Raw genomic sequence first — 16,202 nt, 5'->3', positions numbered from 1 at the left:
CTGCATCTGCATGGGAGACCTGGAAGAAGCTCGTGGCTCCTGGCTTTGGGTCAGCACAGCTCTGTCCTTTTTGGCCATTTGGGGAGTGAACCAGCAGATGGAAGACTGTCTCTCTCTCTCTCTCTCTCCCTCTCTCTGCCTCTCTGCCTCTGCCTCTAACTCTTCCTCTTTATAATTCTGCCTTTCAAATAAATAAATCTTAAAAAAACAAAGAAGTGAGTGAATGGATATTGTGTACCTAATAAAAATCCATTAGCAAAGAAAGTTGCATATTTGAAATGCAAAGGGAAGGTAACTCATTTACTTCCTCTAAGAACTTCTGGATACTTATTTTTATTTGTCTTCTAATATTTTCAGACTCTTGAAACTCCATTCTTATTAGGGAACCTTTGGAACTTGTAAGAGTTTTGGAAGAACAAGATAGGAGTGGATGACACTAATGTCGGTGTGCTGAAAAACAGCTTTGCTGTTTAATTCATTTTTTTAAAGGAATTATTTATTTGAAAGGCAGAGCTACATAGAGGTAGAAAAAGAGAAAGAGAGAGAGAGAGAGAGAGAGAAACTCTTCCATCCACTGGTTTACTCCCTAAATGGCTGCAACAGCTGAAGCTGGGCCAATTCAAAGCCAGGAACCAGGAGCTTCTTCTGGGTCTTCCACATGGGTGCAGGGGCCCAACGACTTGGGCCATTTTCTGCTTTCCCAGGCCATTAGCAGAGAGTTGGATTGGAAGTGGAACAGCTGGGACTTGAACCAGTGCTCATATGGGATGCCAACACAGCAGGTGGCAGAGTTAGAGAGAGATCCTCCATCGGCTGGTTCACTCCCCAAATGGCCTCAATGGCCGGGGCTGGGCCAGGCTGAAGCCAGCAGTTTGGAACTCCATTGGGTCTCACATGGTTGGCAGGGGCCCATCTTCTGCTGCTTTTCCAAGCTTATTGGCAGAAAGCTGGATCAAACCACTACTCTAATATGGGATGCTGGCTTAATCCACTGTGCCACAACAACTCAATGTTTTTTTATTTATTTACATTCATATACCTTTTATTACAGTATGTGTCCATAACCATTCTATTTTTTGTTATTGTTAAGCTCTTACTGTGCCTAGTATATAAATGAAACTTTATCATAGATACATACATACAGGAAAAAAAATGCTGTTTCTTTAAACATCCCAATTTACTACTTAACTTTGTCCTGAGTAAAACTGTGGTAAGGCTTCCTGCTGATTCAGTTTTATATCAACCATTTGATATCAATATTCACTTTATGTTTATAAAATAGTGACTTAAAATACTCTAAAGATGATTTAGACCCTTAACTAGATAACGTTTTACACTATTAAGTTTAGTGATAAATAAAAAAATTCCCTTCTTTTTGTTCAGTGGAAAGCTACTACCTTATTTGTTTATTTGAGACACAGAGAGAGCACTCATATCCTCTAAGTGCCCACAAGTGCCAAGGGTTGGCTAGGCCAATGATGGAAGCCGGAAGTCTGAAACTCAGTCCAGGTCTCCCACACCAGTGGCAGGGATCCAAGTATATCACTGCTTCCCAGGGTCTGTACTAGCAGGAAGCTGGAGTCAGGAGCCAGAGCTGGGCATCAAATCCAGTGTCTTAACCACTAGGCCAAACACCTGCCTGTTACTACTTGTTTAGACGTAAAGTGGAAAAGTTCTAGAAATAATAACTGTGTTAACATGCTGAAGGAGGAAAATCATGGTAGCTCAATATAATCTAATAAATTATGTGCTCAAATTCAGAACCATTAGTTATTTAAATAGCAGCACCAATAAAAGAAATATGCAGTAGAAGGGAACTTCCTTTATCTGTAAAAGATTTCTGAACAATATCTGTAGTGAACATGCTGGGACTCCTACATTCCATATTGGAGTGCCTGGGTTCAATCCTGGCTGCATTCACAATTCTAGCTCCCTGCTAATGCAAGCCTAGAGAGTAGCAGGTGATGGTTGGATTGCTTGGACCCCTGCCACCCACATGGGAGACCTAGATTGAGTTCCTGACTCCTGGCTTCAGCCGTAGCAACTTGGGACATCTGGGGAGTCAGCAAATGGGAGCTCTGTCTGTCTTTTTCTTTGTCTGCCCCCTGCCTCATTTCTCTGCCTCTCAAATACATACATATATATATATATATATAGTCAGAGAGAATGCTTACATTTCATCATTATAAGTATATAATGATATATAATGATGAAATGTAAGCATTCCCTCTGACAACAGGAATAAGACAGGAGTGCTTGCTATCCCACAGTTTGTATTAGCTCCAATCCATCATTGAATTGGAGGCCTGAGCCCTATGGTAAGGTAGGAAAAAGAAAGAAAGGAAAAAAACAACACTCAGGAAAAACAGCACTGAAACAAAGATTGGAAGGGAGGGAATGAGCTACTCTTGAAGACAATGTAAGTACATGCTTAGAAATTTTTTTAAAAAAACATATAAATGGTGCAGGCATTTAGACCCGCAGTTAAGATTCCATTTAAGATGCCCATGACCTGTATTAGAGTATCTGGATTCTATACCTGGCTCTGGCTTCCAACTCCAGCTTCCTCTCAGTGCAAACCCTGGGAGGCAGGGGTGATGGCTCAAGTGAATAGGTCCCTGGATTGAGTTTTTCCCTCCTGGCGTCAGTCCAGCCCAGTCCTGGCCATTGCAGGCCATGGGGCAGTGAACCCACAAATGGAAATACATGTACACTCCACTTTCTCGCTCTCCCTCTCTGTATCTCAATGCCTTTCCAGAGAAAAGAAGAAGAAAAAAAGAAAGAAAATGTAAAAATATAGGTAAATTATCAGAATTAGTGAGTTTAGTGAGTTTGTGCATTTAAGTTCAGACAAAAAGGTCAATTAAGATCAAATGAAGCTGGCGCCGTGGCTCAATAGGCTAATCCTCTGCCTAGTGGTGCCAGCACACCGGGTTCTAGTCCCGGTCAGGGCGCCGGATTCTGTCCCAGTTGCCCCTCTTCCAGGCCAGCTCTCTGCTGTGGCCAGGGAGTGCAGTGGAGGATGGCCCAAGTCCTTGGGCCCTGCACCCCACCGGAGACCAGGATAAGCACCTGGCTCCTGGCTTCGGATCAGCGCGGTGTCCTGGGGCCGCAGCGCACCAGCCGTGGCGGCCATTGGAGGGTGAACCAATGGCAAAGGAAGACCTTTCTCTCTCTCTCTCTCTCTCTCTCTCTCACTCTCTCACTCTCTCACTGTCCACTCTGCCTGTAAAAAAAAAAAAAAAAAAAAAAAAGAAATAATTTTAAATCCTTTGTTGATAGCACTTAAAATACCTAGTAGGGATAAATCTAAGGCAAGATGATGAAGAATTTTATATAGAAATTACAGAACATGATTAAGAGATCTTAAAGAAGACCTAAGTAAATAGGTGTGGTGGTACTATTCCACATTCTACATAATTTTGTCATCTGGGGAAGCCATAGGTTGTCAGTGTGGTAGGTTGTCCTACTCTTCGGCTTTTAAGCAGTTTTTGTTTTATTATGAACTGAGTAGAGTCTTTCTCTTCCTAGACTGTGACCGTAGATAAACTGCAGGGAAGTTCTGTGAATATTTCTACTGAAGATGGGTTACTGAAAGCCAAGTATCTCTACACAGAGTCGTCGTTTCTGTCTTCTGCTGCTGGCGATATTGCCTTAGGAAGCATTCATGGTAAGCTGACAAAGGCCTTGTACCTCTCAGACCTTCCATGTCGCATAAACGTTACCAGCTGGCTCTTTCTCTGTAGCTGAAGAAGGATCAGGAAACTGGCCTTCTAAATAATTAATTGCAGACTAGCCATCTTTGAAAAAATATAAAAATAAAGTGACTCATAAACTAATTTAATTTTATTTTGGCAAGTGATTGAAGATTATGCTGTTACACATAAAGTTAATAGTTCTGATTTGTAATGCATTTCCTTCTAACAAGAAATGAACAACAAGGAAATATATGCTGTAAAAGCAGTGTTATATAAAGATAGGTTCTGAATGGTTGTCTTTATGTTGCGGTAGGAAAGCTAAGAATTAAATTAATGAAACATTTGGGTGGAATCTAATTATGGCAACTCAGTGATCCTAATCGGGGTGAAAATGCTTTAGGTGCATTTGTCATGGCACAGGTCCTCTTAGCACCCTGTCATTTTCAATTTTCTTTGACTAAATATCCTCAGTGAGTGCCAAAACATGCCTTTTTAGCAAAGTTACTCAGTTAACGTTTGTGTTCTTGAGAGGAATGAGGACAGCATGCTGGTGAGGAGACACAGCAAGGAGTGTGGTGGTGTTCAGCATCACATCACCCAGCCTGCTTCTTAACTTTCCGCAGGGTGGTGATGCAAGTCCAGGAATGTCTTCTGAAACATGTACACACAGAATTAAGAATCGCTTATCCTGGCAGGAAGTACAGGACACACCCATCTGCTACATGCCTTTTGGGTCATTTTCTGGGAAGCGTGATGTGAACTTTTTCTGTGCCTAGTCCACTCATTTCACTTCTATAGTAAAGCTGAATATTGGTACCTGTATACTTTGGCAAACCCCCCAGATTTTTAGCAGTGAGCATAAATTATTAGGTGGTCTCAGAAAGCGTGGTTTCCTTTGGTAGCAAATTGGTAAGTGGTCTTCTACTTTTTAAAAAATGTCTTAAAAATTGAATACTTATATATCTGAAATAATTTTGAGCCTCAATATAATCATTAAGCCTCAACTCTTCTTGTAAGATTAAGGTATTATTTGAGCCCAAAATAACTTGAGTACATAAATGGATCTGTACCCAGATAAAGCACATGGTTTTGTTACTTACTCATTTATATTTTTTATTTAGTTGTGCATTAAGTAGTTCTGGTAATTTGTAACTCTTGATATTTCAAAAACAACTTTCATAAGCATTGCATTCCTAACTATGTTAATCATAAATAAAAGTACTGAGTAGCATTTACTAGAAAAACAATTGCTTGTCAAGTCAGATGTTGATCAACATCCATAGGAAAAACAGTTCTTTTTTCTGTGGTGCTTTATATCATGTTTGCTGTACACTCATTGATATTTAATTTCTTGTAAGTTTGACAAGAATTGAATTTGGTACAGTTCATTGTTAATTGTGTCTGTGACAGTAAAGCAGGTGTACTTTTTTGAGGCCGCCCTGAAAGTATTCTAGGTCTTGTGATTAAGTAGCTGAAATAGAAGCAGATTGTTAGAGATAAGAGAGTTCACTTCTTAGCTTTTGTGAAACTTTGTAATATTTGCTGATCTTTCATATGAAGTCGGATACATTCCTGTAGGTGATTTAAACCTGGACTCTTAGGGTCAGCACTGTCGGATAACATGTTAAGCCACCACCTACAGTGCTGGCAACTCATATGGGTGCTGGTTCAAGACCCGGCTGCACCACTTCCAATCCAGCTCCCTTCTAATGTGCCTAAGAAAGCAGTGGAAAATAGGCCAAGTGCTTGGGTCCCTGCATCCAAGTGGGAGACTGGAATGAAACTCCTGACTCCTGGCTTCGGCCTGGCTCAACCCTGGCTGTTGCGGCCATCCAGGGTATGAACCAGTGGATGGAAGATCAGTCTCTCTCTCTCTTTCTGTCTCTGCCTCTCTGTAACTCTGAGATGGAAGTCTGAGTATAGCATATGTATGAGAGAAGCCTCTTGGGACCAAGGCCAGCTGAAGGAAGGTAGCCCAACTTCCATGGGACAAGTCGGACTGCGATAGAGTTTCAACAGCTCTAAGGCTGTGCTCTGAAACTAGGATGGTCTCTCAGTCATCTCACGCTGGGGCGAGGAAAGCTGGACTTTTATGTCCCTAGTTGTAGATGGATGCTGCCCCAGGAAGCGGGATGAACTCGGGCTCTCTTCAGCTAAGGCAATTGCCAAAGGGCTAACATCTGAGGACCGTGTGCTAGCAGTGTCCCCAACAGCTAGGAAAATAGCCCTTCAGTTAGGAAACTGGGTCTGATGATGGATCACAGAATCCACTACAGATGTATGTATTCATTCATTCAACATATTGATTGACAGCCTGCTGTGTGCTAGATTTTCAGGCAGCAATGGGTTCAAAGCTGGACAGGACATGATACCTATCCTTAAATAACTCGGGTTAGTGAAAAGATTGCTTGACCTTTCTTCCTTATTTTCTGAGCCACTACCTTTCTCATTGGGAGGCTACCTCCCTCCGTATCTGAAGTGCTGCCATTTTTAAGCCCACCCTAATGCAATGCACCCTTGCCTGTTTCTCACAGCTCCTTCAGTAAAACTTGCATGGCAGTAGGAAGGAATAGTAGGGAAAACTTGACTAAGTTGCAACTACAGGGAAGCCCCCGTGTTGTTCAGCCCTACTGTCTCCATCCAGTCCATGGCTCTTACTCTGCTTTGGGTTTTTCAGTAAATATGAGAGAGAAATAACAAAGGACACACCTCTGCATTCCTTAGTCACCTTCCAGTGCTTTGGCAGTTTTTCAAATGTGCCTTCTGACAGGCCTAAGTTTCTTGCCGTACTCTCCCGTGTCACTTCTTTTTTTTTTATTTTTTATTTTTTTTTTAATTTTTTGACAGGCAGAGTGGACAGTGAGAGAGAGAGACAGAGAGAAAGGTCTTCCTTTGCCGTTGGTTCACCCTCCAATGGCCACCGCGGCCGGTGCGCTGCGGCCAGCGCCCCGCGCTGATCCGATGGCAGGAGCCAGGTGCTTATCCTGGTCTCCCATGGGGTGCAGGGCCCAAGGACTTGGGCCATCCTCCACTGCACTCCCTGGCCACAGCAGAGAGCTGGCCTGGAAGAGGGGCAACCGGGACAGAATCCGGTGCCCCGACCGGGACTAGAACCCGGTGTGCTGGTGCCGCAAGGTGGAGGATTAGCCTAGTGAGCCGGGGCGCCGGCCTCTCCCGTGTCACTTCTATCTCCATCCTTTTAGAGTTTGGGGTTTTAGGGTGGGATAGGTATAGAAGGGCAAGTAATAGTTCAGCTCCATATCCTGGTAGCCTAGAGCCATGCCTTGTGAAAGAAAGTCCTTGTGTTCTCACTCCCGGGATTTTGGTTGGTAGTGAAGTCTCCCAAGACCTTCCCAAATTCATAGGTCAGTGAATTCTTTGTTAGGTACATATTTTGGTTGTATTTAAACCAACTAGCTTGGGAATCTTAAGGCTTGTTTTTACAGGAAAATATGTTAGTACTTCTAAACATCTGACTTACTGAAAACAAACTTTGAGAATCTATGCATTCTAAGACCTGCATTTATTTAGTTTGGCTTCTTTTTTCTTAAGTGAGGCTTAAGACCTGATTTTTTTTTTCCAGGTAGAGCTAAAAAATATCCAACATACAGTGTTGTAAAAACTCATTTTTACACAAATGTGATACAATGATTGTCTTTGTAGTGAATGTTACTGATTGTATGTATTTTTAGTCCTTGTGCTAGTAGGTAGGCGGGAGATTGTGTGATAGCAAATGTGTAATGACTGAATTGAGAGTATACAGGCACTGAAAGATTGGTGGAAATGGAATTAAAAGATAAGTTTGTTTGGGTGCAAAACAAATGTGGTGTATACAAAGGACCTCCAAAATATTCATTTCTTTTTTTTGTGCTGTTTTAACCATAATCATAGTTCTTTTAGTGAAGAAATATAAACCAATGTTTATCTTTAATTTGATTGCTCCTTTTTTTCACCACCCTGACCATGCTAGAATGAAGGGTTGCAAGATAGGAAAAACTGTGTATTTGTCAAATACTAGAATTTCTGGAAAAATCATGTAACTTGAGAGTAGTGTGAGCATATGTAGTTATTAGAGGACAATATTACATCCATTTTATTGGAAAAAGCTTTCACTAAAATCTGCTCCTCCTAAAATAGTTGAATTGTTTGTTATTTTAAGTGATTGAAGATGAAATAGGTGAAAGTACAATATAGAAAATTTTGCTAATATTGTCCATTTTATTGAATTGTATACTTTTAAATGCTCTACCTCATTTCACAAAATATTTGATGCAAGGGATCCAGTTTGTATATTCTGATGACTTTGAAATATTTTTGTTTAAGTTAATTTTTGTGTGACTTGAAAATATATACTTTTTTTTACTGCTTTATTTAATGTTAATAAAAAATAATTTGAAATATTCTTCTAACCATATTTACTAATATTCTGTTTCTATAGTTTTTTGTTCCTTGTGCTTTGACCATACAGAAGACCAGCATTTTTTTTTAAAATTTTGACAGGCAGAGTGGACAGTGAGAGAGAAAGAGACAGAGAGAAAGGTCTTCCTTTTTTTCCCATTGGTTCACCCCCTCAATGGCTGCTGCAGCTGGCACGCTGCGACCAGTGCACCGCGCTGATCCGAAGCCAGGAGCCAGGTGCTTCTCCTGGTCTCCCATGCGAGTGCAGGGCCCAACGACTTGGGCCATCCCCCACTGCATTCCCAGGCCACAGCAGAGAGCTGGACTGGAAGAGGGGCAACTGGGACAGAATCTGACACCCCGACTGGGACTAGAACCTGGGGTGCCGGCACTACAGGCAGAGGATTAGCCTATTGAGCCACAGCGCCGGCCAAGACCAGCATTTAAGGGGGATGTTGTCTCATCTATAGGTCTCACTATTAAATAGATTAATTCTTGTTCTTTATGATTCTACAACTTCTGTGTTTTAGTTCTGAGGGTCAGTATTTTCTTGAGACCTCCTGACTTTCATCACAAGCATTTATGATTGACTTTTTGCGAAAGGCTATATTTTTATTAAAGACTAGTACACTTTTACTGAGTTTATGAAAGACTAGGATAATCCAATAAGGTTCCATTGCCTTCCTGAGTAGATAATTGGATTTACTAGCTAAATGACTGACCAGAAAGCTATACCATAGTTCTTTAGTAATAATTAAAGTTACAAATAGCAGAGGTCTGCTCCATCTTTAAGTGTTCAGGAGGTAGAAGCAATAAAGAGAATTCTGAATATGAGCGTGCTCACTGCCTCAAACTAGATCAACCCTCTGAAAATATCATCTTCTTATACTGTTACCCTTCTTGAAATTCTTCACAGGCTCCTGCAGTATAAGGCATGCAATAGACCAGCACTCCATGGTTCTATCATAGTTTGCTGTTTACTTACTTTTCCAAACCCTTCCATTTGTTCAAAAACAAACAGTCTTTACTGCATACAGGGCACTGTGCCAGGCTCTCCAGGTATGGAGATAAATCAGACAGGCTTGATTCCTGTCCTAATAGGCTTGCCGAATTGCTTCAGCTTCCCTGAACCACATGACTTAAATACACTGTGTGTAGTTTGGTCTTTTACCTTTGTTTTGTGATTCTTTTTCCTCAAACATCCTCTGAAACTCTTTAGCATATTCAAATTTTACTCATGTTTCAAATCTCAAGCTCAAGTGATACCTTCTGTATGACTATTTCCCTCCATATCAGGTCATTTTGATCTCTTTCCTCTGAACAGCTATGGTGCCTAATTCATGCTGTTCACTTAGGATGTTAGCTTATAATTATTCATACATAAAGTTTTTTTTTTAATTATTTATTTGACAGGTAGAGTTTACAGACAGTGAGAGAGAGAGACAGAGAGAAAGGTCTTCCTTCCGTTGGTTCACCCCCCAAATGGCCACTTCAGCCGGAGCTACGCTGATCTAAAGCCAGGAGCCAGGTGCTTCCTCCTGGTCTCCCATGTGGGTGCAGGGCCCAAGGACCTGGGCCATCCTCCACTGCACTCCCAGGCCACAGCAGAGAGCTGGACTGGAAGAGGAGCAACCGGGACTAGAACCCGGCACCTATATGGGATGCCAGTGCCACAGGCAGAGGATTAACCAAGTGAGCCACAGCGCCGGTTCCCCATACATAATGATTTAAATTTTCTGTGTGTGCATCCTCCCAGTCACCTTGTAAGGTATTAGATGGCCAGTCTGTCTTCTGGCTCCCCAGTTTTTAACACCCCTTGCATGTGTCTGCTTTGTGTTACAATTATACAATGCCTGTGGTTGAGTACTTCGTGAGTAATGAGGTTTATTTGCCTCACAGTTCTGTTGATGGGAAGCTCCAAATAGCCTGGTGCCGGTGTCCTGGCCAGGGCTTCCTGGCTGCATCACAGTGTGGCAGAGGTAGAAAGGTAAAGAGCATGTGCACAGGGACCAAGCACATGGTTTCATGGCTTCACCTCATTTTATACCAACCCTCACGCATCATGAGAACTAACTGCTGCAAGAACAAACCTACTCAGCAAGACCAGCTGATGAGAGTGGACCCCCCCCCCCCCCAAGCTAACCACCTTCCATGAGGCCCCGCGTCTTAAAGATTCCACCACCTGAACACTGCCACACTGGGAACGCAGCTTCCAGCACATGAACTGTTGGGGCACAAACCACAGCATCCCTTCTGCATGCAAAATACACTGCCTTTCTCCCAGGCTTCCCAGAAGTGTCATCCTAGTATGCATCAGCCAAAACTCCAGACTCTCCATATCAAAGTCAGGTTCAGGTATAGGACAGCCTCCTCAGTATAATCCCTGCCTTAAGTAAAGTTCAAGTGCAGTTCCTCTGAATCTGGAGACTGGTGAACTAAAGTGACATACTAATTTTCCCCTTCCTCCCCTTCTACCAACACACATTCACACAGACACACACATCACCTAACACCATACATGACAGTCTGGGTATAAGACAATGGCTGTAGACTTCCTTGTTCAAAAGAAGGAGAAAGGGAGATGCAAAGGAGTTACTGACCCCTAGGGATTTTGGAATTCGTGTGGGCAAATGTTGCCAGTTCTTTGATTAGATGTCCATGCCCAAGAATAATTCTTTTTTTTTTTTTTTTTTTTTTTTTTTTGACAGGCAGAGTGGAAAGTGAGAGAGAGAGACAGAGAGAAAGGTCTTCCTTTAGCCGTTGGTTCACCCTCCAATGGCCGCCGCGGCCGGCGCGCTGCAGCCGGCGCACCGCGCTGATCCGATGGCAGGAGCCAGGAGCCAGGTGCTTTTCCTGGTCTCCCATGGGGTGCAGGGCCCAAGCACCTGGGCCATCCTCCACTGCACTCCCTGGCCACAGCAGAGGGCTGGCCTGGAAGAGGGGCAACCGGGACAGAATCCGGCGCCCCGACCGGGACTAGAACCCGGTGTGCCGGCGCCGCTAGGCGGAGGATTAGCCTAGTGAGCCGCGGCGCTGGCCCCAAGAATAATTCTTGATGTTTCTATGTATTTCCTTCTGAGCTCTTGTTTCCACCCTCTGAGTCATCTTTGCTTTTTAATGAAATATAATATGATTGCAGCTGAGTAGTTCTAGAATTTTGGGTATCTGATGGTCTCACTTTGTACTGCTACCATCCCTTTTGTCCAAGTTCCTGGTGTGTTTGCTCATACAGTTCTCTCAAAAATTATATCAGGGGTGCCAGCGCTGCGGCTCACTTGGCTAATCCTCCGCCTGCGGCGCCGGCACTCCAGGTTCTAGTCCCAGTTGGGGCACCGGATTCTGTCCCAGCTGCTCCTCTTCCAGTCCAGCTCTCTGCTGTGGCCCGGGAAGGCAGTGGAGGATGGCCCAAGTGCTTGGGCCCTGTACCTGCATGGGAGACCAGGAGAAAGCACCTGGCTCCCGGCTTCAGATCAGCGCAGTGCGCCAGCCGCAGCGTGCCGGCCGTAGCAGCCATTGAGGGGTGAACCAATGGAAAAGGAAGACCTTTCTCTCTGTCTCTCTCTCTCTCTCATTGTCTAACTCTGCCTGTCAAACAAACAAACAAACAAACACCTATATCAGGGGGCCAGCGCTGTGGTGCAGCAGGTTAAAGCTCTGGCCTGAAGCGCTGGCATCCCATGTGGCCACCAGTTCTAGTCCCAGCTGCTTCTCTTCCAGTCCAGCTCTCTGCTATGGCAGACCTGGAAGAAGCTCCTGGCTCCTGGCTTCAGATCAGCACAGCTTCAGCTGTTGTGGCCATCTGGGGAGTGAACCAGCAGATGGAATACCTCTCTCTCTCTCTCTCTGTGTCTACCTCTCTCTGTAACTCTTTCAAATAAATAAAATAAATCTTAAAAAAAAAAAAAAAACTGTATCAGTGCCCTGTGAATCTCCTTGAGGTTTATTCCAGCAGACCAAAGCCAATATCTCAGAATCTCTTCAAACTACAGGCTCCTGTAGAGATGTTGCGATAATATCCTCAAGCCTTCCAGATGGCCTATTTGGTTGAGAGGATTTGTAAGGTATCATCATTGACCTTTCTAGGGTCTTACTAAAAGTCTTCACTGTCACCCATCAGCTTTTCTTTTAGGTCATGTTCTAGCAGTTCCCTAGATTCAAACCATCTGGAAGCCACCTTAAGAGGCTGAGAATTTGCAAAACCATTCAAGCCCAGATCCATTTTTTTTAAATCAGGCCTTTCTTTGGTTTTTGTTTATCATTTTCTTTTTTTTTTTTTTTTTTTTTTTTTTTTTTTTTTTTTTGACAGGCAGAGTGGACAGTGAGAGAGAGAGACAGAGAGAAAGGTCTTCCTTTTGCCATTGGTTCACCCTCCAATGGCAGCTGCGGCCAGCGCACTGCGGCCGGCACACTGCACTGATCCGATGGCAGGACACATGTGCTTCTCCTGGTCTCCCATGGGGTGCAGGGCCCAAGCACTTGGGCCATCCTCCACTGCATTCCCTGGCCACAGCAGAGAGCTGGCCTGGAAGAGGGGCAACCAGGACAAAATCCGGCGCCCCGACCGGGACTAGAACCTGGTGTGCTGGCGCTGCAAGGCAGAGGATTAGCCTATTGAGCCGCGGCACCGGCCTCATTTTCTTATTTTTAAAATTTAATTATTTGAAAGAGTTGCAGAGTGAGAGAGAAAATCTTCTATCTACTGGTTCACTTCTCAAATGGCAATGATCAGGGCTGGGCCAGGCAGAAGCCAGGATCTAGGAGCTTCATCTGGGTCTCCATGTGGGTTCAAGGGCCCAATCACATGGGCCATATTCCACTGTTTTCCCAGGTACGTTTGCAGGGAGCTGAATTGGAAGTGGAGCAGCCGCGACTTGAACTGGTGCCCATATGAGATGCCGGCACTGCAGGTGACAAATTTACTCACTATGACACCGTACCAGCCCCCCAATTTATCTTTTCCTCTCACATTTTACTGTAAAAAAAACAAGGAAGCAGGGGTGGGAGGAGAGCAACAGCCAGCACCTGTAATGCTTTGACTTTGTTGGAACATGTTGTTAGCCAGATAATTCAGTTCATTGGATGCATTTCCTACTTTCCATTTCCAAAGATGATAGCATTGCTAAGTTTCTGCCATAACTTACCATGGTTCCTCCTTCCCTCAGTTTTCAAAAACATTTCCCTCACTTCTTTTGAACCTTCACTCAAAGTCCAGATTTCTGCTCAGAGTCTGTTCCGGGCCATTGAGACTTTCTATAACATGCACAAGTCCTTCCAGCCTCCACCTGCTGCCACATTCCAAAGTGAATCCCACATTGTTAGGCATTTATTATGACAGCACCTCACTTCAAGTATTAGCATATATACTGATTACCTATGCATCCTTAACATCATAAAACACAGCAAATAAAAACAGACCTTTATCATCTTATATTTTGCATGGGCCAGGGCTGTGAATGCAGCTTCACTGGGTCCTCTACTTAAATATCCCTCACAAGGCTATGATCAAGTTGCCAGCCAGTGCTGTGGGCTCACCAGAACACTGAACCAGGAAGAATCTGCCTAGCTCTCTCCTCTGGTTGTTGGCAAGATTCAGTTCTGACCCTGCTGGCTGGCGTTCTCTTCCACAGGCAGTTCCACATAGCAGCTGGCTTCCAGAAGAGCAAGACAGGACTCGCAAGATAGGAAGCAGAGTTTCTTGGTGACCTAATCTTAGAGGTGATATCCCCATCAGTTTCCTCTGGTTGTCTTTGTTAAAAGCAAATCACTAAGTCCAGCCTGCAAAGGAGGTGCGGAGATTGCACAAGGGCATGAGTGTTGGCAGACAGGGATGGTTGGAAGCTCACTTCGAAGCTATATGATATTTGGCCACTATTTGCATGTGCTGGTGCATACTTACTGGATGTCACAATTGGCTGAGAGTGTATAGGACCCACCAGAGAAATAATATTTACTTAACACTTTTAACAACATCTTCACAGCCTGGTAACCCACTGAGACTTGAAAGTTAATTTTATGAGACTCTGCACACAGACCAAGTTTTTATCCCTACACAAATGTACCCTTGTTCATGTACTCACATGAAGTAAGATGGAATGTTAGACTTTTAGAGTGGTTTTTTGTTTTCTGTTTTTGGTAATCAGGCACATCTGTCTGTCAGGAAATGAATCAAGTGCCTTTTCCCAGACATTGATACCTTCAGTGTTCACAAAACACATGAAATGAGATAAATGAGTTTACTTATCCTGGATTAATCCTGACACTAATATATTTCCTTTACTTTCTTGTATAGTTCTGGAATTATGTTTGAAAATGTAATATTATTGCTTACATTTTTGGTGGAATAAATAGAAGTTCTTGGCTCTAGGATTACTTATACGTACAAACACACATATGAAGAAAAACCCTACTAATTTTGGCTTTAGGGGAAGATGGCTGGCAACAATGGTTGGACTATTTCATATTTTTCCTGGAAAATACATTTTTATTGAAAGATGGAAACCTTTGAAGATTTTGCTTTGTTAGTCATACTTCTACATATTCATTATTCTTATCCCAAACTACTATAATGCTTGGCTCAGAAACTACTTTAATCTAACAAACAGACTTGGCAGCTAGCCTCTTAAAAAGTCATTTTTTCCATACAATCTTTTAGTGTTACTTGGTTCAAAACTTGGCTTTGTGTGGTCTGGTAAATATATTAATGCTTAGGTTAAAATGTGTAGTGAGTACATTTGAATAATTTTTTTTTCATTTATGGGCTTTGGAAGTATCCATTTTTTTCTTCTGTGTTTCCTAGGAAGTACAGTGGTTTGTTTTGTAGTTAGTTATGAAAGCTTAAGATTTGGAAGTGGAGAAAGTTCTCTAAAGCTAAATTTGTGATTGGATTTGTGATACTGAGAAACATTGCCAACAACAATAAAAGTGTTGCTAAATAACTTGGTGGATGTCCAACCCTGTTTTAGGATTTTATTTCACATTGTTCCATTCTTGATTATCCCTAATACATAAAATTCTCTTTCCTTTTTCTTTTATAGGTGATATAACATTACAAAGCAAGATGGGTAACATCACTGTAGGTATGTATTAAACTGCTAGCTGGTAAATTTTGCTCATTTTTAAAAAATTGCTGTTTGTGATGCTTTATTCATCTATATAAAGTCTACAGTTTAGCTAATGAACCTGAAAAGATCCTGATATCGAAGTCAAATACAGGTAGATCCAATTTCTGAATATGTCCACTCAAAAATAAAAATGACCTAAGCATGGTGTTAAGACACACTTTAAAATTTCTTGACTTTTTCAAATATCCATATTAACTCTTTGAAAGGAAAGAAAGGTATAAATTATGTCACTGACTTTCACTAGTCAGTCCAGCCTGGGGCTGTGGATAGGCTAGCTGGTAGTGTCCATGGTTTAGACCAGGCTTGTTATTTGGTTCTGTCCTTTGGTGGGGCTGAAGTTGGATGGAACCACTGGCTAGATTTTGCACTTGGGTAAGTCCACTGTGATTTTTCATGTTAAACCTACCTTACATTCCCAGCGGAAAAAACCCATCTGGCGATGTTGTATTATCATGTTATAAATTGTTGGATTTGGGTTACTATTATTTTTTTTTAAGATTTTATTTATTTATTTGAGAGGTAGAGTTACAGACAGTGAGAGGGAGAGACTCACATTGGTTCACTCCTCAATGGCCACAGTGGTCAGAGCTGTGCCAATCTGGAGCTAGGATCCAGGAGCCTCCTCTTGGTCTCCCACATGAGTGCAGGGACCTAAGCACTTGGGCCATCTCCCACTGCTTTCCCAGGCCACAGCAGAGAGCTGGACTGGAAGAGGAACAGCTGGGATTCAAACCGGTGCCCATATGGAATGCTGGTGATGCAGGCGGAGGATTAACCTACTGTGCCAGGGTGCCGGCCCCTGGGTTACTATTATTTTATCAATGACTTTACATCCCTGCTCATGATGAATATTGATCTGTAGTTTGCTTTTCATTCAGTCCTTCTAGGTTTTGCCATCAAAGTTATGCTGTTTTATAAAATGAATTGAGAAAGTTTCCCTCCTTTTCTCCCAGTTTGTGTAAGATTGGTGTAATTTCTTCCTTAA

The 16,202-nt window shown here is 42.8% G+C and overlaps 1 protein-coding gene across 7 annotated transcripts in view; it reads left to right on the top strand.

Annotated features, from left to right (window-relative positions):
- FAM185A (family with sequence similarity 185 member A) overlaps positions 1–16,202 on the top strand; it is a 65,215-nt gene that overhangs the window by 12,091 nt on the left and 36,922 nt on the right. For 3 of the 7 annotated variants that reach the window (XM_002712099.6, XM_089329433.1, XM_089329430.1), the window contains exons 4-5: positions 3,532–3,670; positions 15,131–15,172. In XM_002712099.6, coding sequence (XP_002712145.3) covers positions 3,532–3,670; positions 15,131–15,172 — 181 coding nt within the window. Of the gene's footprint in view, positions 1–3,531; positions 3,671–9,509; positions 9,789–12,924; positions 13,004–13,723; positions 13,807–15,130; positions 15,173–16,202 lie in introns of those variants that run through there. The other 4 variants (XR_016231704.1, XR_016231705.1, XR_016231706.1 and 1 more) reach the window with 3 other exon arrangements.

Source organism: Oryctolagus cuniculus, chromosome 3, assembly GCF_051225735.1.
Source record: "Oryctolagus cuniculus isolate XC-2025 breed Fujian yellow rabbit chromosome 3, ASM5122573v1, whole genome shotgun sequence".
NCBI classification, from domain to species: domain Eukaryota; kingdom Metazoa; phylum Chordata; class Mammalia; order Lagomorpha; family Leporidae; genus Oryctolagus; species Oryctolagus cuniculus.
This window is presented reverse-complemented; position numbering and strand designations above follow the sequence as displayed.